Source organism: Kogia breviceps, chromosome 15 (genome assembly GCF_026419965.1).
Source record: "Kogia breviceps isolate mKogBre1 chromosome 15, mKogBre1 haplotype 1, whole genome shotgun sequence".
Classification (NCBI taxonomy): domain Eukaryota; kingdom Metazoa; phylum Chordata; class Mammalia; order Artiodactyla; family Physeteridae; genus Kogia; species Kogia breviceps.
This window is the reverse complement of record NC_081324.1, coordinates 82,101,278-82,123,056: the sequence shown is the minus strand read 5'-3', so window position 1 is coordinate 82,123,056 and position 21,779 is coordinate 82,101,278. Positions and strand designations below refer to the sequence as shown.

The following is a 21,779-nucleotide window of genomic DNA, read 5'->3' as shown; positions in this document are numbered from 1 at the left end:
TAAATATCAGGGGAGGAGAAAGGTGTAGAATGCTGGTATAAGAGTACTTGGTACTTTTCTGTATGGTACCTTAGTAATATACCTATCAAAAAGCTTAAAAGTGCCTACCATTTAGCCCAGCAATTTTACTTCTAAGGTATTATCCTAAGGAAATAATTGGACAAGTGTGCAAAGATGTATCCACCAAGATAATCATTCTAGCATTTTTAAAATGGAAAAAATTGGAAACAATAAAAAAATCGCAAACTAGGAGATTATTTTGATTGGACTATAATTTATTTACCTAATAAAATACTGTGATGTATAGATTTGTATTTGTTGACACTGGAAAGATTCATTCATTCAAAAAATATTTATTGAGTACCTACCATGTGGTAAATAGGCAATTTGCAAAAATGGTATGTATACCTATTTTTGGAATACTTATATGTTTTATATTCATGTGAATATGAGAAGTTCAGAAGGATATATGCCGAGAAATTACTGTGATTATCTTTGGTGGGATGAAAAGTAATTTGCCTTTTTCTCGTTGTTCACATGTATTTCATAAGTTCTTTTTCCTAGAGTGAACATGTATTACAGGTGTAATTTAAAAAAAAATTTTTTTAATGTACAAGTGAAATACATTAGAACCTAAAAAAGTGGCCCCTTGATATTTGACAGTCTCTGCCTAGGGTTGCCAGGCGGCTGCACCAAGGACAGGTGAGTCATACAGATGTCCTGTGAGTGGGATAGCAGGTGTGGGGTCAGCACAGGTGTGCTAAACAAATCGTGGCTTTCTATTTTAGGGCTGTTTCGCTGCGGCTTCGGAAGTGTTAAAGCACTTGAAGGAGCGATTCCCGCCTAACAGTCAGCATGCCCAGGTAACCTGCCTTTTGCGTGTCATCGATTTATTTTTGAAAATTCCGTTTTTACTGTATCATTGTCAAAATAGGGTATTTTGGAGTCTCCCCTCAGCCTCTCGTGTCTTGTTTCCTTTCTGTGACACCTGTGCTTTGAGGTCAACATAGGAGACTCTGGAATGCGTTCCAGAAGGCTGAGGAATAAACTCCGAGAAAAAATTAAAGTAGGGTACGTTTTTCATTCCTGTCTTCGTGGTTTTAAATTAGTATTCCTTATATCTCTAACTGTATGGGAATAAGCAAAGAAATCGTCAGTGTCCTTTGATAGATCAAGAATTAGGTCTCTCTTTCTCTCCTCACAATCTCTCTCTCTCCTCATGATCTCTCTCTCTCCTCATAATCTCTCTCTCCTCACAATCTCTCTCTCCTCATAATCTCTCTCACTCTCCTCACAATCTCACTCTCTCTCCTCACAATCTCTCTCTCTCCTCATAATCTCTCTCTCTCCTCATAATTCCTCTCTCTCTCTCCTCATGATCTCTCTCTCTCCTCATAATCTCTCTCTCTCCTCATAATCTCTCTCTCCTCATAATTCCTCTCTCTCTCTCCTCATGATCTCTCTCTCTCCTCATAATCTCTCTCTCTCCTCATAATTTCTCTGTCCTCATAATCTCTCTATCTCTCCTCATAATCTCTCTCTCCTCATAATTCCTCTCTCTCTCTCCTCATGATCTCTCTCTCTCCTCATAATCTCTCTCTCTCCTCACAATCTCACTCTCTCCTCATAATCTCTATCTCTCCTCATAATCTCTCTCTCTCTCTCCTCATAATCTCTCTCTCCCTCCTCACAATCTCTCTCTCTCCTCATAATCTCTCTGTCCTCATAATCTCTCTATCTCTCCTCATAATCTCTCTCTCCTCACAATCTCTCTCTCCTCATAATCTCTCTCTCTCCTCACAATCTCTCTCTCTCCTCATAATCTCTCTCACTCTCCTCACAATCTCACTCTCTCTCCTCACAATCTCTCTCTCTCCTCATAATCTCTCTCTCTCCTCATAATTCCTCTCTCTCTCTCCTCATGATCTCTCTCTCTCCTCATAATCTCTCTCTCTCCTCATAATCTCTCTCTCCTCATAATTCCTCTCTCTCTCTCCTCATGATCTCTCTCTCTCCTCATAATCTCTCTCTCTCCTCATAATTTCTCTGTCCTCATAATCTCTCTATCTCTCCTCATAATCTCTCTCTCCTCATAATTCCTCTCTCTCTCTCCTCATGATCTCTCTCTCTCCTCATAATCTCTCTCTCTCCTCACAATCTCTCTCTCTCCTCATAATCTCTATCACTCTCCTCACAATCTCACTCTCTCCTCATAATCTCTATCTCTCCTCATAATCTCTCTCTCTCTCTCCTCATAATCTCTCTCTCCCTCCTCACAATCTCTCTCTCTCCTCATAATCTCTCTGTCCTCATAATCTCTCTATCTCTCCTCATAATCTCTCTCTCCTCACAATCTCTCTCTCCTCATAATCTCTCTCTCTCCTCACAATCTCTCTCTCTCCTCATAATCTCTCTCACTCTCCTCACAATCTCACTCTCTCTCCTCACAATCTCTCTCTCTCCTCATAATCTCTCTCTCTCCTCATAATTCCTCTCTCTCTCTCCTCATGATCTCTCTCTCTCCTCATCATCTCTCTCTCTCCTCAGAATCTCTCTGTCCTCATAATCTCTCTATCTCTCCTCATAATCTCTCTCTCCTCACAATCTCTCTCTCTCTCCTCATAATCTCTATCACTCTCCTCACAATCTCACTCTCTCCTCATAATCTCTATCTCTCCTCATAATCTCTCTCCTCATAATCTCTCTCTCTCTCTCCTCATAATCTCTCTCTCCCTCCTCACAATCTCTCTCTCTCCTCAGAATCTCTCTGTCCTCATAATCTCTCTATCTCTCCTCATAATCTCTCTCTCCTCACAATCTCTCTCTCCTCATAATCTCTCTCTCTCCTCATAATCCCTCTCCTCATAATCTCTCTCCTCATAATTCCTCTCTCTCTCTCTCCTCATGATCTCTCTCTCTCCTCATAATCTCTCTCTCTCCTCACAACCTCTCTCTCTTCTCATAATCTCTCTCACTCTCCTCACAATCTCACTCTCTCCTCATAATCTCTCTCTCCTCATTTTCTCTCTCTCTCCTCATGATCTCTCTCTCCTCATAATCTCTCTCACTCTCCTCACAATCTCACTCTCTCTCCTCACAATCTCTCTCTCTCTCCTCATAATCTCTCTCTCTCCTCATAATTCCTCTCTCTCTCTCCTCATGATCTCTCTCTCTCCTCATGATCTCTCTCTCTCCTCAGAATCTCTCTGTCCTCATAATCTCTCTCTCCTCACAATCTCTCTCTCTCCTCACAATCTCTCTCTCTCCTCATAAAAAAAAAAAAAAAAAAGATTAAAAAAAAAAAAAAGATTAAAAAAAAAAAAAAAGAATTAGGTCTCCGTTTTGTTACTCTCTTTTCTCCTACTTGGCAGCTCTAACCTTTTCCTCCCAGAATTGAATAACCTTTTGGGAAGATGTTGTATGCAGAGGGAATGAACTTTATAAAGCGGTCCTAGGCACTGTTCCTTGTTGCACCAATTTCCATCTCTCATGGGGCCAAGAAAACTATTACGAGGGGCCTCTTTCTCTAACTCCCCTTACCCAGTTTAGTATATTAACTAAATTCGGGAATTTGAAATCATAAGAGACCATGGCCTGGGAATCTCCTACTGTTGCTCCCTGAGCTGGGGGGCAGGGGTTCCGTTCACATGGGTTGCTGGCCCCACCTCATTAGTTATGGTGTGAATGCCCGTCTGCTTATGAGCTGTGCCGGGATCTCACTGCTGCCGGCTGTGATCTGAATTCCGAGTACCCAGACGGAAAGGTGGTTAAGCAAACAAAATAGGAGCTAGCGCCCAAGGATACTGTGGGGAAAAAGAATTAAGCGTGGTTCTGTGGTAGTGCTAATGTGATGGAGCGGTCTCAGTTACGGTTCTAGGCATTTTTTAAGAAGGTGCACAGTAAAAAAAAAAAAAAAAAAAAAAGACAGTTTAACTCACATTCTAGAAAAAACATGTATGGCTGATAAAGAGATGAAAAGATGCTCAGCGTGACTACTGATCAAGGGAAATACAAATGAAAAAATAATGAGGTATTTCATACCCATCAGACTGGCCAAAAGTGAAATATCTGACGTCACTGATTGTTGGTCAGCGTGTGGAGCACCGAGGCATGTCATATAGCGCTGGCGGGGAGTGTAAACTGGTGTGGCACGTTTGGAGGACAAATGGGCGCTGTGTTAAGGAGAAGGTGCATATGTCCCACAGCCCGGCTCTTCCACGGCTTGCTGTGTACCCAAGATAACTGTTGCACAGGGGGTGATGTAGGGGAGTGTTTGCTGCAGCACTGTTCAGAAGAGTGAGAAATTGGAAGTACCTAAATACCCATCAACACGAGAATAGATAAGTTGTTGCATATTCATACAACTGAAAACTATTCCTCAGTGAAAAGGAAGGAACTAGAACTACTTGTATTAACATGTGTAAGCCTCCCCCAAATAATGTTCAGCTTAAAAGCAAGTTAGTTGTCAGGGCTTCTCTGGTGGCGCAGCGGTTGAGAGTCCGCCTGCCGATGCAGGGGACACGGGTTCGTGCCCCGGTCCGGGAGGATCCCACGTGCCGCGGAGCAGCTGGGCCCGTGAGCCATGGCCGCTGGGCCTGCGCGTCCGGAGCCTGTGCCCCGCAGCGGGAGGGGCTGCAACAGTGAGAGGCCCGCGTACAGCAAAAAAAAAAAAAAAAAAAAAAGCAAGCTGTCAAAGGATGCATACAGTATGATACTATTCATTTATACAAAGTTTAAAAACATGTAAGATCATACTATATATTCGGTTTTTTTTCATACTACATATTGTTTAAGGATAAGTAAATATTTTGTAAAAGTATAAAAACATGACTCGGGGAACTTCCCCGGCGGTCCAGTGGTTAAGACCCCGCGCTTCCAATGCAAGGGGTGTGGGTTCGATCCCTGGTCGGGGAACTAAGATCCCACATGCCATGTGGTAAATAAATGAATGAATGAATAAATGAATGATCAATCGTCATAGATCACTCATAAAAAAATTCTTTTAAAAAAATGATTGGGAATGATAAACAACAAATCAAATGCTTCCTTTGAAAACAGAAAGAGAAGGAGAAAAACAAATACCGTAAGCTAACACATATATATGGAATCTAAGAAAAAAAAATGTCATGAAGAGATTAGTGGTACGACGGGAATAAAACACAGACCTACTAGAGCATGGACTTGAGGATATGGGGAGGGGGAAGGGTAAGCTGGGACGAAGTAAGAGAGTGGCATGGACATATATACACTACCAAATGTAAAACAGAGAGCTAGTGGGAAGCAGCCTCATAGCACAGGGAGATCAGCTCAGTGCTTTGTGACCACCTAGAGGGGTGGGATAGGGAGGATGGGAGGGAGGGTGACACAAGAGGGAAGAGATATGGGAACATGTGTATATGTATAACTGATTCACTTTGTTGTAAAGCAGAAACTAACACACCATTGTAAAACTGTTATACTCCAATAAAGATGTTAAAAAATAAATAAATTTAAAAAAGAAAACAGAAAGAGGAGAATGGAATTTGCAAAGTACCTCAATAATGTGCAATAGTATCCAAAGCAAGTAAAGCAGAATGTTGTGATTTGACAAAGTTGATGGTTGCTATACATGTTTTGTTATTTTATTCATAGTGCTTTTTCACAGACTTGAAATATTTAAAAAAATTTTTTTAATCTAAAAAAAAGTGTGAATTGTAAGGATATTTGTTAAGCAAGTGAAAATACTTTTATATTTCTGTTGAATAATGAGGAGAACATCTGCCATTCTGTTCTTTTTTTTTTTTGGCTGCGCACAGGCTTTCTCTGGTTGCAGCCAGCGGGGGCTACTCTTTATTGCGGTGCGCAGGCTTCTCATTGCGGTGGCTTCTCTTGTTGTGGAGCACGGGCTCTAGGTGCGCGGGCTTTAGTAGTCGTGGCTCACGGGCTCTAGAGCACAGGCTTAGTAGTTGTGTTGCACGGGCTTAGTTGCTCCGTGGCATGTGGGATCTTCCCGGACCAGGGCTCAACCTGCATGGGCAGGTGGATTCTTAACCATGGCGCCACCAGGGAAGCCTCTGCCATTCTGTTCTTTATTGTGTTTTTTTTCTTACTAGTTATGGATGCTGTGTGATCAAAAAATACAGTTTGACAGAGCAATGAATGATGGCAAATATCATTTGGCTGATTCAATTGTTACAGGAATCACAGCTCTTAATAGCATAGAGGGTGTATACAGGTAAGAGATTTTGAAAACTCCAACCCCAGAATGAAGTAGTTCTCAAATGGCTTTTTTCTTATTTGTTTTGTGTGTGACTTAATTGATCAGCTTAGGAAAAAAACCTTTTTTTTTCTATTTATTACCTATTTATTACAGACCATTAGAAAATACAAATAAATAAAATGGAGAAAGTTAAGTAGCACCCAGATATAATCACTAACATGCTATCTGTAATTCCAGACTTTTTTCTTGTGTGCACGTATGTGTGTGTGTACACACATGTGCTCACACACACACACACACACACACACAGTTTTTTTTTTCTCTTTTAAGAAAAATTATATCAGACACAGTTATTCCCCTTGGGAGGTTACAGTTACAGTCTAATTGAGGAAATAGAGATTCTAAACCTGAAAGTGACTCTATTTACAACCCTTGCAAAACATCAACATAACCATTTGTGTTTGTTTTGTTTCTGTGTCAGAAAAGCAATTGTACTACAAGCTCAGAACCAAATGTCAGAGGCGCACAAGCTTTTACAAAAATTGTTGATTCATTGTCAGAAAATCAGGAATACAGAAATGGTGATCAGGTAAGGGAGGGCTTTTGTGCATCTCACCTAGGTGGTATTTTGTACTGGTTATTCTCATCACATGTCTTCCTCTTTGTGGGCAGCGTCCTGCTGTCTGTGGCAGAGCTGTACTGGCGATCTTCCTCCCCTACCATCGCGCTGCCTGTGCTCCTGCAGGCTCTGGCTCTCTCCAAGGAATACCGGTTGCAGCATTTGGCCTCTGAAACTGTGCTGAACTTGGCTTTTGCCCAGGTAAGCTGAACTCTGTTTTTATAGCACATTTTTGTGCTCAAGAACTGGTGAGTCTGTTACTACTCTTTGGTTTTGAAACGGGTAATAATGAGCTTTTGCTTCTTAATATTGAAATCTGGGAAGGTAGTCTCATTGTGCAAGCCTTCCATGGAAGTCTGGAGTTGTGAACTTGGTGGCAAGCTGACACCTCCCAGTGGTGCTGGCTGTACTGAGCCGTGTATTTACTGAGGAGGATGTGCTTCTTCATTGAGGACACTTGCATCATATTAGTGACTTAGCTGCCCCAGAGCTGTGCTTGATTTAACAAGAGAATGAATAAGGAAATGAGGAAGTCATGTGTTCATTGAAAGGCTTTGGAAGTTAAATTGTATTTCGTGTTTGTTTTCTGTCTCCCCCTGTAGAATGTAAAGACCATGAGAGAAGGGACTGTTTTTTCCCTGCTATATCCTGTGGTACCTAATAGGATCCACACGTAGTAGGTTTTTAATAAATATTTATTGGATGAATGAATTTTGAACTTACTGGAGGAATTTACTAACTAAAGCAGAGGTTCCCCAAACCATGCGTCAGCATTACTGGGGAGATTTTTAAAATATCTGCATATCTGGCCTTGCCTCAAACCTACAGAGTCAGAATCTCTAGGGGAGGAGCCTAGGAGTCTATTTTCCTTACCAGCTTCCCTAGCGATTTTTTTTCTTAATTAAGATAAAATTCACATAACATAAAATTTACCATTTAAAAGTATACAGTTCAGTGGCTTTTAGAATATCTACATTAATTTACAAACATCACCACTGTCTAATTCCAGAATATTTTCATCACACCAAATAGAAACCCCAGACCCATTTTTTTTAAAGCAGTCACTCTCCATTTCCTCCTCCCTCCAGCCCCTGGAAACCACTAATCTATTTTCTGTCTCTATGGGTTTGCCTATTCTGGATATTTCATATAAATGGGATCATACAGTATGCGGCCTTTGTGTCTGGCTTCTTCACTTAGCATAATGTTTTCAGGATTCATTCATGTTGTGGCATGTGTCAGTCAGTTCTAGATTCCTTCTAATGGAATACTGTTCCATCGGATGGATACACTACATACTACATTTTGTTTATCCATTCATAAGCTGATGGACATTTGGGTTGTTTCCACCTTTTGACTATTACAAATAGCTCCTAACATTGATGCACAAGTTTTTTTCTGGATATATGTTTTCATTTCTCTTGGGTATACTTAACAGTGGGATTGCTGGGTCATATAATTCTTTGTTTAACTTTTTGTGGAACCACCAAACTGTTTTCCACTGTGGCTATACCATCTCATATTCTTACCAGCAATGTATGAAGGTTCCACTTTCTCTATATCTTTGCCAGCACTTGTTATTTTCCATTTTATTAGTGTGAAGTTGTATCTCATTGTGGTTTTGATTTGCATTTCCCTAATAAGTAATAATATTGAGCATCTTTTCATGTGAGTACTGGCCATTTGTGTATGTTCCTGGAGAAATGTCCAAGTCCTTTACCCATTTTTAAATTGGGTTGTCTTTTTAGTGTTCAGTTGTAAGAGTTTTTATATATTCTGGTTGCTAGACACTTATCAGATATATGATTTGCAAATATCTTGTCCCATTCTCTGGGTTGTCTTTTCACTTCCTTGATAGTGTCCTTTGATGCATGAAAGTTTTTTATTTTCATGAAGTCAAGTTTACCTTTTAAAAATCTTATTGTTTGTGCTTTTGGTATCCTACTTAAGAAACCATTGCCTAATCCAAGATCATGAAGATTTACACTTATGTTTCCTTCTAAGTTTTAGCCCTTACATTTAGGTCTTTCATCCATTTTGAGTTAATTTTTGTATATGGTGTGAGGTAGGAGTCCAGCTTTACCCTTTCCCATATGGATATTCAGTTGTCCTAGCATCATTTATTGAAAAGACTATTCTTTTCCCATTGAATGGTCTTGGCTCCCTTGTTGAAAATCAGTTGATCATGGATATATAGGTTTATTTCTGGACTCTCAATTCTATTCCATTGATCTATATATCTGTCCTTATGCTAGTACCACACTATTTTGATTACTGTAGCTTTGTAGTAAGTTTGAAATCAGGAAGTAAGAGTCCTCCAACTATGTTTTCTTTTTCAAGTTTGTTTTACCTATCAGTGTTCTCTTGCAATTCCATATGAATTTTAGAATCAGCTTGTCCTTTTCAGCAGACATGGTATTTGGAATTTTGATAGGGATTATGTTGAATCTGTGGACCAATTTGGAGAATATTGCCATCTTAACATTATTATTATTAACACTATTCCAATCCATTAACACAGGATGTCTTTTATTTAGGTCTTCTTTTTTTTTTTTAGGTCTTCTTTAATTTCTTTCAACCATGTGTTCTAGATTTCAGTGTACAGTTCCTACAGTTTTTTAGTTAAATTTATTCCTAAGTAGTTTATTATTTTTGATGCTATTGTAAATAGAATCTTAAAAATTGATTTCATTTTTTGGATTGTTCATCGCTAGTGTATATTGATCTAGGTCCTGCAACTTTGCTGAACTTATTACCTGTTAGAGGTTTTTGAGGATTCTTTAGAGTTTTCTATATATAATTTCATGTCATCTGCAAATAGAGTTTTACTACTTCCATTCCAATTTGAATGCCCTTTATTTCTGTTTCTGCCTAACTACCCTGTGCAGAATTTCCAGTACAGTGTTGAATAGAAGTGACAAGAGTTAACATCCTTGTTTTTGCTCCTTTTCTTAGGGGGCAGTTTTTTAGTCTTTCATTGTTAAATATGGTGTTAGCTGTGGGTTTTTCATAGCTGCGTCATTATTACTTTGAGGCAGTTCCCTTCTACTCATAGTCTGTTGAGTGTTTTTATTATGACAGGATGTTGAATTTTTGTCAAAGGCTTTTTCTGTATCAGTTGAGATGATCATATGGGTTTTTTCCTTCTTTCTGTTAATATGGTATATTACATTGATTGATTTTTGTATGTTGAAGTACTGTTGCATTCCTGGGATAAATCCTACTTGGTTATAGTCTATGATCCTTTTAATATGCTGCTGGGTTTGGTTTGCCAGTATTTGTTGGGAATTTTTGCATCTATATTCATAAGGGATATTGGTCTATAGTTTTCTTGTAATATTCTTTGCTTTGGTATTAGGATAATAATGTGGTCTCACAGAGTGAGTTAGGAAATTTTATTAACTATTCTCTTCTATTTTTAGAAGAATTTGAGAGGGATTGGTGCTAATTCTTGTTTAAATGTTTGGTAGAATTCACCAGTGAAGCCATTTGGTCCTGGGCTTTTCTGTGTTGGAAGTGTTTTTGGTTATTGATTCATTCTCTTCACTTGGTCTATTCAAATTTTCTGTTTCTTCTTGAATCAGTCTTGATAGTTTGTGTTTTCCTAGAAATTTGTTCATTCATCTAATTTACCTAATTTGTTGGCATACAGTTTACAGTATTCTCATGTAATCCTCTTTATTTCTGTAAGGTTAATAGTTAAGTCCCCACCTTGACTCCTGACTTTTGTCATTTGAGTCTTTTGCTTTTTTTTCTCTTGGTCAGTCTAACAGTTTGTTAATTTTCTTGATCTTTTCAAAGAACTACGTTTTAGTTTCAATGACTTGTTTGTCTATTCTCTATTTTGCTTATCATCCGGACGCGCAGGCTCAGCAGCCATGGCTCACGGGCCCAGCCGCTCCGTGGCATGTGGGATCTTCCTGGACCCGGGCACGAACCCACGTCCCCTGCATTGGCAGGCGGACTCTCAACCACTGCGCCACCAGGGAAGCCCTATGTTGTGTTTTTGTTCATCTCAAAGTATTTTCTAATTTCCCTTGTGATTTCTTCTTTGACGCTCTGATTATTTATGAATGTGTTGTTTAATTTCCACATATTTGTGAATTTTTCAGATTCCTTTCTATTACTGATTTCTAATTTCACTTCACATGGTCAGAGAAGATATTTTGTATGATTTCAACCTTTTAAAATATGAGTGTTATTTTGTGGCATAGCATATGGTCTATCCTGGGAGATGTTCCATGTACATTTGAGGAGAATATGTATTCTGAGGTTGTTGGGCTAGTTGGTTTATAGTCTTGCTCAAGTCTTCTATTTCCTTGCTGCTCTTCTGTTTAGTTTTCTATCCATTATTGAAAGTAGAGTATTGAACTCTGAAACTATTATTGTTGAACGATTTCTCCCTTCAGTTCTGTCAGTTTTTGCTTCATATATTTTGGGGTTCTGTTGTTTGGTGTATATATGTTTATAATTGTTGAATCTTCTTGATGAATTGGCCCTTTATCAGTATATAATGTCCTTCTTTGTCTCTTGTTACGGTTTTTGACTTAAAGTCTATTTTGTCTGATATTAGTATAATCAGTCCAGCTCTTTTGTTTGCATGGAATATCTTTTTTTACTATCCTTTTACTTTCAGCCTATTTATGTCTTTTAATCTAAAGTGAGTCTCTTATAGCTAACATATAGTTGTATCATGTTTGCAAAAATCTGTTCTGCCAATCTCTTCCTTTTAATTGAAGAGTTTAGCCATTTAATTTAATTATGGATTTGAAAGGATTTACTTCTATTTTGCTATATTTTTCTATATGTCTTACATCTTTTCTTGTTCCTCCATTACTGTTTGTTTTCTGTTAAATGGATGTTTCTAGTGTACCCTTGTTTATTTTACTATATATTTTTGAATTTTTAAAAAGTGGTTCCTTTTCTCCTAGTGATTCTTATACAGCTAGCTAGTTCAACCTTTTTGAATCATCAATGTAAAAGATTTTTGTAAAGACAGAAACCGGGCTTCCCTGGTGGTGCAGTGGTTGAGAGTCCGCCTGCCGATGCAGGGGACACGGGTTCGTGCCCCGGTCCGGGAAGATCCCACATGCCGCAGAGCGGCTGGGCCCGTGAGCCATGGCCGCTGAGCCTGCACGTCCGGAGCCTGTGCTCCGCAATGGGAGAGGCCACAACAGTGAGAGGCCCGCGTACCAAAAAAAAAAAAGACAGAAACCTTTCCATAATGTAAATAAGTACTCCCTCCTTTATCTATTGTAGCCTGAAATCAATTGTCACACATTATGTTTTCTAAGAGTGTGGTGCACATTAAAGCTAGTACATGTCAGGGAGAAAGTAAGCCAGACATTGCCATTCAGAAGAGAAGAGCCAGAAATGAAGCCCTTCCCGTAGTGGGCAGTGGGTGTGGGTGTGTATAGCGCCATGATGTTTCTTTTTCAGCTTATCCTTGGAATCCCAGAACAGGCCTTAAGTCTTCTCCACATGGCCATCGAGCCCATCTTGGCTGACGGGGCTGTCCTGGACAAAGGCCGTGCCATGTTCTTGGTGGCCAAGTGCCAGGTGGCTTCAGCAGCTTCCTATGAGCCACTGAAGAAAGCAGAAGGTAGGAAACCATACAAAGATTGTTAGGTAATACTATTACAGAAAACTTGTAAAATTTAGAACCCAGAAGAAGAAAAGACATTAAATTTGGGACAGTATTTAAGTTTTGAGTGTTCACAAATATATGTTATAATTTCATGCAGCATTTAAAGTGCTTTCACTTGCATACTTGCATGAAGGTTGAGGGCAAGTGAATTGCTATTTTAACCCTACAGAACTAGTTGTGAGGCTGGAAATCAGTACTAAAGACTTAGTGGTGTTTTTTTGTTTCTTCTCAAAGAGTAGAATGTAAAAGTTTCTGGTACATGTTAAATCAATAAAAATAGATATTAAGCTTTGAAAACTATATGTGAAGCATTGACTTAAGTATGTGTGGTATTTTCCCCATTTTCCACCAGTTCTTGAGGCCGCCATTGAGAACCTCAGTGAAGCCAAGAGCTATTTTGCAAAGGTCGACTGCAAAGAGCAGATCAGAGACGTTGTTTACTTCCAGGCCAGACTCTACCACACCCTGGGGAAGACCCAGGAGAGGAACCGGTGTGCGATGCTCTTCCGGCAGCTGCATCAGGACCTGCCCTTTCATGGGGTGCCCTTGATAAATCTTCTCTAGTGAGAACATCCCCACTGGACCACTGTGCAGAGTAGATGATTTTGGACTTGTTCATACTCCCTCCCTCCATATAAATGATGTATTTGATATCTGTCTTATCAATAAACTGCATTCTGATTAGTTTGTCTTATTTTGTTGCTAAAATATACATATTTGTTTTTTGTTTTCCCTTTTCTTTCTTTTGATAGCAAAGGATACCAACTTTTTGTTAATAAGTGGCTGGTTTATTAATAAATTAGTGCAAGTGTTAAAGATTATGTTCTCTCTGGGCAAAGTTGCCAATATCTTATTAGCAATTGTGCACACTCTCCACCAGTGTGTAAATTCATTTTGCACCTATGCTCAGGCAAGAGCTCTTTCGGGTTTTGGTAGATCTCTCGAGGGGGTTGGTGCAGGTTTTTCGGAGGCTTGGATTTCCCTTCGGAAGCCCCCCTGTTTTGTTCTGCTGGACTGGTGCTTGGGTTGGGTCTGTGTGTACTTGCAAGCACATGTCAGTCCCTGACTGGAGATTAAGATGGGAAAGATCTTTTTATGGTTTTTGGACCAATGACAAGAAGCATGTTTCAGTCACTTTCTGGGTGTTGGCTTTCTCATATCTTCTGGATGGGTATATTTTTTCTATACTTAATAAATCAGGGATGATGATAAGGAATTCATCATGAATAAGGTGATTATAAGTTGAGAAAGGGTCTGAAGCTCAGAGGTGTGTGGATGCTATCAGTCAAATATACACTAATGTACATATCTCAATCCTGCAGTTAAGCAGAAGCCAGTTATTGCTCTGTTTGTATATTTATCTTACCCTTCAGTGCTCACAGAAAAATGCCCGTGTTTCAAATCCAAAACGGCAACAAGGAACCAACCAAATTTTGCAGCTTCTATCAGTGGCTCTTTCTCTGTTAAATTTAAACCTTCGGGTGGGAAATAATTTATCCCCAGAGCTCTTCGAAACAGTGTAAAACAACTCCCACTCATTAGGGTGCATTTGCTGGCCAAAGACAGCTGCTCTGAAAATAAGAGACTCAGTGTGGAGATAGAGACACTAATTAGTATGTTGATGTTTCAAAATCTTTCCTTAAATTTATTTGAACGGTTATATATGTAGATGGTAAAAATTAAATATTGTTAAAGGCTGTATAGTAAGATGTAATTCTTCCTCCCAGGAAGTAACCATTATTAACCAGTTTCTTTCGATTCTTCCCATATATTCTCTAATCTGATGTCATTTTTGGTCAATGTACTTAAGCTCCTTCCAGTCTAAGAAGTGATCTTACTCTGGCCTCAGCGTAAGAAAGTTCAAGAGATAGGGTGACATAAAAACTAGACCTCATCACACCTGACCAGGACCAGCTACATAATTTGTGGGGCCTGGTGCAAAGTAAAATTACAAGGCCTATATCTATCTATCTATCTATATATATATATAAAATTTTTAAAAAATTTAATTTATTTATTTTTGGCTGTGTCAGGTCTTTGTTGCTGCATGCGGGCTTCCTCTAGGTGCGGGCGAGTGGAGTAGTGGGGGCTACTCTTCGTTACGGTGTGTGGGCTTCTCGTTGCTGTGGCTTCTTCTGTGGCAGAGCACAGGCTCTAGGCGCACGGGCTTCAGTAGTTGTGGCACGTGGGCTCAGTAGTTGTGGCTTGCGGACTGTAGAGCGCAGGCTCAGTAGTTGTGGTGCATGGGCTTAGTTGCTCCCCGTCATGTGGGATCTTCCCGGACCAGGGCTCGAACCTGTGTCCCCTGCATTGGCAGGCAGATTCTTAACCACTGCGCCACCAGGGAAGTCCCGAGGCCTGTATTAAGTGGAGCGTTAAACCAGGTACGGGGCCCTTCTAAACACGCAGCCCTGTTTGACTGCGCAGTTGGCGTGCCCGTGAAGTCTCCTGCCCGACTCTGCTCCCAGCCTGCTCCACATTCACCCTGCCCGGCCTGCATCCAAAGCTAATATAAAGAGTCTGAGGCTCCCTGCCATCTGTGACAGATTTGTTGGCTGGAACCTGGCTTCTTCAGGAAGGAATAGTGGGTTAATTGGAAAGTTGGAAACATCAGAGTGACCCAAAAACTCATAACTCTCTGGATTGTAGCTAATTAGCTTTTTTCCTGGTGGAGCATTTGGTGGGAGAAGGAAGAATCAGCACAGTGTAATTATGGGTGGTTTAATGTAGGGGTATAAGAATCAATGATTTGGTTAAATGGAGAAGGGGTTTGGTGAGGAGGGAACTAACAGTAAATAACCAATGGGCATTTGGGTCTATACCAGAGACCCGAGGATAGATCCTCAAAGGGGAAGAGAGGAGTGGGGTCATGACCCATGCCAGTGGCTTGGCGCGGTGGAAACTCTCCCCAGCGGGTTTGGTATTGAGTGTTTCCAGTCCTGGGGCAGGTGGGAACAAACAGCTTAACACTTACAGAGTGTTACATTATTTTCATTAAATATTAACACATTTAATCTTCATAACAGTCCTCAGAGGCAGGCGATAGCAATAATCCCATTTAACAGACAGAAAATGAGGCATAAGGAGGTTAAGTCACTCACAACCCAAGCTCACACACTGTTAGTAGGTTGCAGGGCTGGAAATCCAACCTTGCTGGTACATTACCCTAGAGCTGTCTGCTCCCAGAGTTTTCAAAAGTACTTTAGGGGGAACATTCTTTTCGTTTGTTGAATATATAATTGACAAAATCAGTTGTCATTTATCTAGTGCCCAGGATAGGCCAGACACTGGGCCAGGTACTTTCACACATATCAATACCATTTCTAATGCCTGTAAGCCAAATGCCATTTTACAGTTGAGGAAACTTAGGCCCAGAGACGTGGCCTGACCCAGCCCCCTCAGCAGGGAGGACCAGTCAGGATTCAGTGCAGGTGTGACAGCTTCCTCAACCCACATTCTTTCTCTCATCACCAGGCTGCCTTTGTGTTCACCTGTGTATCTTGAACACTTCTACTTGTTTAGAGTGTTTTAAATTTTGTCATTTTGGGGTGGTCACACTGATTTTTTTCTTCCTCATAATACAGCGAAGGCAAATGAAGAACTTCATCTGTGCTCCTGCTGACTTCTTTTATGCTGCTGTTTATGTTTGGGACCAACAAACATATTAATCTCACTGCCTGTTGAGGAGAAACAAGAAACTTCTCAGGGTCTTCTTCCTTCCTTCCTTCCTTTCCTTCCCTCCTTCCCTCTCTCCTTTCTTCCTTCCTTCTTTCTTTCTCTTTCTTTTCCTTCCTTCCTTCCTTCCTTCCTTCCTTCCTTCCTTCCTTCCTTCCTTCCTTCCTTCCTTTCTTTCTTTCTTTTTCTTTCTTTCTTTTCTTTTTTCTTTCTCTTTTTTTATCCCAGCATTTTTCTACTCTCCTGTTGAGTGGGAAAGAATTCAACGAATAAGTTACATTGGTGTGATTAATCCTGCTGTCTCTATCCGGGTGTTCAAGATTTGGGAGGTGGAACATTCCAGTGGACAACGTGAGTAGAACACAGAACAGTTCAGAAAGGAAAAGACAGAGTCTTGGCAGGAGTTTACGATGCCATGCTAGTGGGCGAGATAATTTGAAAGTCTTGCTTTTCATCCCGCCCCCACCCTTGTGCTATCCAAGTTTTCTTAAAAATAAGATTCAGATGCTTTGTTTACTTATTTTCTTGGCAATCTGTGTTGTCAAGAGAACAAGAGCTGTTTGCCTAGAATAGGTTTTTCTGGTGTTCTTGGAGGAGAGAAACTCAAAAAGCAAAGCCAATTCTTATTTTCATATCTCTAAGAAGAAAACGGTTCCCTTGAGTGGGACAAGTCCTATGTTAAGAGGGGCTGAATGTCAGTGACAGGCAATTGTGCTTTCTCGGCTTTGTTCCAGTTCACTTTTTTTTTTTTTTTTTTTTTTGTGGTACGCGGGCCTGTCACTGTCGTGGCCTCTCCCGTTGCGGAGCACAGGCTCCGGACGCGCAGCCTCAGCGGCCACGGCTCACGGGCCCAGCCGCTCCGCAGCACGTGGGATCTTCCCGGACCGGGGCACGAACCCGTGATCCCCGCATCGGCAGGCGGACTCCCAACCACTGCGCCACCAGGGAAGCCCCCAATTCACTTTAATAAGAAAGGCACATGATTGATGGGGTTTTTAGCTCTGTGCTAAGTATATTAATAGTTAGCACCTTTGAGTGCTTAAGTGCCAGCACTGAAGTATTATCTTTTGTTTTTGAGGGTAACATTGTTATGTAACATCATGTTTCAGGTGTACAGCATTATGATTTGACGTCTGTATGCATTCCACTGTAATCATCACCAAACGTCTAGTCACCGTTCATCACCGTACACTTGGTCCCCTTTACTCATCTCCTCCACCGCCAGTCCCCTTCCCCTCTGGTAAACCACCGGTGTGTTCTCTGTGTCTATGAGTTTTGTTTTGTTTTTCTGTTTTTTAGATATATATGAGTGAAATCCTATAGTTTCTGTCTTTCACCCTCTGATTTATTTCATTTAACATAATACCTTCATAACACCTTCCAACCACATTGTTGCAAATGCAAGATTTCATTCTTTTTATGGCCAACTAGTATTCCATTGTGTATAAATACATCTTCTTTATCCATTTATCCATCAATGGACCCTACACACAGTATTGCATTTAACCTCAAGCCGAGCCTGTGAGCTAGGTTTTTATCCCCATTTGACAGCTGATGAGCCCAAAGTCGCTCATCCAAGGCTTACAGACCTGGTAACTAGCAAAGCTGGGGATTTCAGTTAGGTCTGACTCCAAAGTCACCGCTTTCTAGTGCAGTGTTGAAGGTAAACAAATGTTTCAGTGTGGTATCCCTCTGTATTCCAGGAATGAATAACTCTACTGGCAAGTCAGTGCAGGAGTAAAAAGTAAAGACTAAAGAAGACACGGTGGCTGAGGATCAAATAAGTGGAAGAGTCCTTGCTGTAGGAGCTCAGAGAGGGGAGAGGTCAAGGAGGACCTAGTCACAGCATTTCAGGAAATTCTTCCAGACAGAAGTGGGTCTTGGGCTTGAGTTTGCATTTGAATGGACACTTTCTTACCTTTCTCACATAACTGGCTTCTTTACATAGCTGTAGGTATCAATATATCTAAGTGTTTGCCTGTGTTAGCTACAGTGTTCTAATAAAACAGGCAATTTAGTAACAATGTAAGCATATAGACTTTCACATTTTAATAAGCAACAGGAAAAGATCAGTATCCATTCTGGTTTCTTTAAAGCAGGGGTTGCCAGACTTTTGCCCAGGGGCTGAGTCTGGCAGGCCACCTATTTTTATATGGCCCACTAGCTAACAATGGTTTATACATTTTAAAATGGTTGAAGAAAAATCAAAATAATATTTTGTGACGTGAGAATTACATGAAATTCAACTTTCAGTGTCTGTAAATATTTATTGGAACACAGCCATGCCCCTTCACTTATTTTTGTCTATGGCTGCTAGAATGGCAGAGTTGAGTAGCTGCAACAGAGACAGTATGGCTTGCAAAGCCTAAAATTTTTACTATCTGGCCCTTTACAGAAAAAGTTAGCCGACCCCTGTCACAGAGTCAGACCTGTTCAAAATGCTCCCCATCAGCCCCCCAAAATATATTTTTTGGAGAAAATAGAAAAATATAGAAAAATACAGAACTATGCATCTACTAGTCAGAATTGACTGTTGTTAATTAACCTTGTGCCGTTTGCTTCAAATCCATTTACCAGTAAAAGGCATAAAACTTTACAACATTCCTTATGCTCCGCATCTCTATTCTTCCTTCTCTTTGTGGCAGACTGTCAATTGCACTCATCCCCTTTGACTTTCAAAACGCTTGTATGTAAGCTTTGGTCTGTGAACAGTATAAACTGTATTCTGCAACTTACTCTTTTACTCAGCATTTTGTTTTGGGCTCTCCCCATGTCTGTACAAACAGATACGATGCATTCACTTAAACTATTGCATCATATCCCATCAAATGGCTATAACACGTTTCATTGATCCATTCCCCTGATGAACATTTAAGACAGTTGTTCCCAGGTTTTTACTATTACCAACACATGCTTGCATGTTGAAAAACATCAGAAGGGGCGGTCATCTTAGCGGAACACTCTGAATTGCTTGTGAGCGCCCCTGCAGCATGAAAGGGACTTTGAACCTTTAATTAATTTGGCCCTTGACTCAGGACTGAGCTTTGCAACCACCCAAGGACTGCGGCGTCAGGCAGCCCTTGTGAGGTCTTCTTTCGCCCCTCCTCCGAGTGCTGTTACCCAGCTGGGACACTAAACACACTCTAAGGGCTCCAGCAAAGTAGGGCGGCAAAGGGGTAGAATGTTTGGGAAGAATATGATGTATGTCACAAAAAGCATCTAAGTAGTCGTCAGGAAAGCCAGAACTTCACTGGGTTTCCTGTAGTTTGGTACATCCGGGTGGAGGCTGGGTAGGAAAGGAACACAGTTCCCAGCCTTTAGGGCGAGCCCCAAACATTGGTCTACGGGGAGGCAGGTGCGTAAGGGGGTTTCCGCGAATGGGTGGTGACCCAAAATCCAGGCCGCATCCACCGCCGGGCGCCTGGTGCAGGGGCAGCAGCCAGGAGACGGGAGCCGAGCCTCGAGGCGGGGCCCCGGGTGACTCGCAGGCTTGGGGAACTTCCCGCAGCTCAGACGCCGCCCTGCAGTCCCTGCATTTGACTAAACAAAGCGAGCGCAGCCGGCGCGTCCGGCCTGCCCAAGGGTGCCCCGGCCGCTGCGGGGAGAACCCGGGCAGGTGACGCCGCGGGCGGGGCCAAAGTTACAGCGCAGCCAGCCGCGCTCCTGCGCCCCGGCAAGGTCTCCGTCCTCCTCGCGGGTCGGCGACCTCTTCCGACCCCGCTCCCGTTCCGGCCTCACTTCCCTCCCCTCCGCCTCCTCTCGTTTCTTCTCCCTTCCCTCCGCCGCGCCGCTACTTTCGTCTCCGCCGCTCCCGCCTCCCTCCCCTCCCCGCCCCTCCCCGGCGCGGGGCCGCGCCCTCGGGGGCGCGCGGCGAGCGCGGGCGGCTCCGTGCCGGGTTTCCCAGCGGCAGCAGCCAATCTTTGCGCAGCCCGCGGCAGCGTCGCGCCGGAGCCCGGACCCCGAGGCCCCTCCCGCCCCCGCCCCCCGCGCGCCCGCCGGGGCCGCGGAGAGGAGCGCGCGGCCGCGCCGAGCCCAGCGGAGCCGAGCCGGGGGCGCAGAGCGCGGGAGGCGGCGGCGGCGGCGGCGGCGGCGTGGAGCCCAGGTGAGCTGGCGGGAGCTGGGCCGCGGGCGGGGGACGCAGCCGCTGCAGCCCCGGCGCCCTCGGCCCCTCAGGGTGCGGAACCACGGCCAGGATTGCAGACAAAGCCCTGAGGCCGGCTCCAGGTTCCCAACACCTAGGGGACCCCACGTGCGCCGCCCCACGCCCTGCCACGTGGGGACGCGGCCCCCGGCGCCCCTTCCCCCGCGTCCTCGGGGCACCGGGGGCCTGGGGGTGGCCCCCTCGGCTGGGTCGCGCCCGGCCCGGGGTGGCAGGGGCGGTCCCGGAGTTTGGAACCATTGTCACCGGGGGCCGGGGCAGTCAAGGATCTTGGAGGCGGCCTAGGCCCACCCCCTCGCGTTTGACAGGTGGGGAAAGCTAGGGCGCGCAGGCGAGGAGCGGGCCGACGGACTTTGCGCACCCCCGTCCCCGCTCCCCTCTTGTCTTGTGGGCACCTGGGCCGTGGTGGGTTGGACACCTGGCGGCAGGACCCTAGACCAGCAGCTGTGGGACCGGGGTCCCTTAGCCTCGCCTCAGTCGGCCCTCTGCCCCCGCCCCCTTCTCTCAGCCGGAACCTCACAGGCTTGGTCCTTTTGACCTAAATTCACCTCGGGGCCGCTGCCTACTGTGGACGCGGAGAGCTGCCTTCACCGGCACCCTCCGCCTGACTCTTGGGCTCGCGGGGATGCTGGGCCCGGCCCCGCTCAGCGTTGGGTCTTGGTGCCTGGGGTTCCAGCCTTGAGCTTTTCCTGGCTTCTCCACCCACTGCCCTGACCAGTTTGGGAAGCGGGGTGTTTTCACAGCTCTGCCATCGGCCCTGCAGCTCTCACTTGGCGCTGAAGAGGTTGCACCGAAGCCCCTCCTATCTCCCCGCGAAGGCTGGAGCAGAGGGAAGTGCTTGGGCGGCGGGGATCTCAGTGCCATCAACAAGAGGGGCACGCTGGCCTGGGGTGGTCGTGCAGTGCCCACCTCCTTAGAGGCAACTTTTACCTTCCTCAGGCTGGAAGTCCCACAGTCCTAGAGATAGAAACTTCTTGTGCCTTAGAGCTTTGCTGTCATTTACCACTCCTCCTCCCCTGGCTCTGCCCCCAGGAGAGAGAGTAAGATAGCCTTGTTCCTAGGGGGAGGCAGGGGCAGCAGCAAGGGTAGGCCTTTGGGGGAGGTAGCCCCCCCCCCAACCACCTCACAAAAACATACACTTTAAGAATAAACAGTGTGCATGCTATGCAAAATGCAGCTTCATGGTGGGCCCTGTAACTTCTTTCCAGATTGCTGATCCGAAACTCTTCCTGTATATAAAGCAGCCATTTGTAGGGAAAGCACACAATGTGTTTTTGGAATAAAAAGTAATAGCCATCATTTGATGAGCCCCTAACTTGGATAATAATAATAATGTTCATAACTAACATTTATTGAGTTCTTACTGTGTGTTAGATATTGTGCTATGTGTTGCAGGCATTATCCCATTTACTGCCTACCAAAATCCTGTGACACAGAGATTTTTATCTCCATCGGAGAAATGAGGAAATTGAGGCTAAAA

General features: G+C 43.3%; 2 protein-coding genes across 5 annotated transcripts in view; both read left to right on the top strand.

The window, feature by feature from the left end:
* Positions 1-13,153, top strand: part of ANAPC5 (anaphase promoting complex subunit 5) — a 42,135-nt gene extending 28,982 nt beyond the window's left edge. Inside the window, exons 12-17 of the mRNA XM_059039553.2 lie at positions 789-863; positions 6,093-6,214; positions 6,681-6,788; positions 6,872-7,019; positions 12,258-12,420; positions 12,818-13,153. Of these exons, the coding sequence (XP_058895536.1) occupies positions 789-863; positions 6,093-6,214; positions 6,681-6,788; positions 6,872-7,019; positions 12,258-12,420; positions 12,818-13,029 (828 nt within the window). The 3' untranslated portion in view covers positions 13,030-13,153. The remainder of the gene's footprint in view (positions 1-788; positions 864-6,092; positions 6,215-6,680; positions 6,789-6,871; positions 7,020-12,257; positions 12,421-12,817) is intronic.
* A 6,258-nt stretch (positions 13,154-19,411) lies between these two features.
* The window catches only part of CAMKK2 (calcium/calmodulin dependent protein kinase kinase 2), a 58,072-nt gene continuing 55,704 nt past the window's right edge, over positions 19,412-21,779 (top strand). For 2 of the 4 annotated variants that reach the window (XM_067015044.1, XM_059039572.2), the window contains exon 1: positions 19,412-19,495. The gene's annotated coding sequence lies outside the window, so the exon portion shown is untranslated. Of the gene's footprint in view, positions 19,496-20,159; positions 20,243-21,779 lie in introns of those variants that run through there. The other 2 variants (XM_067015045.1, XM_059039573.2) reach the window with 2 other exon arrangements.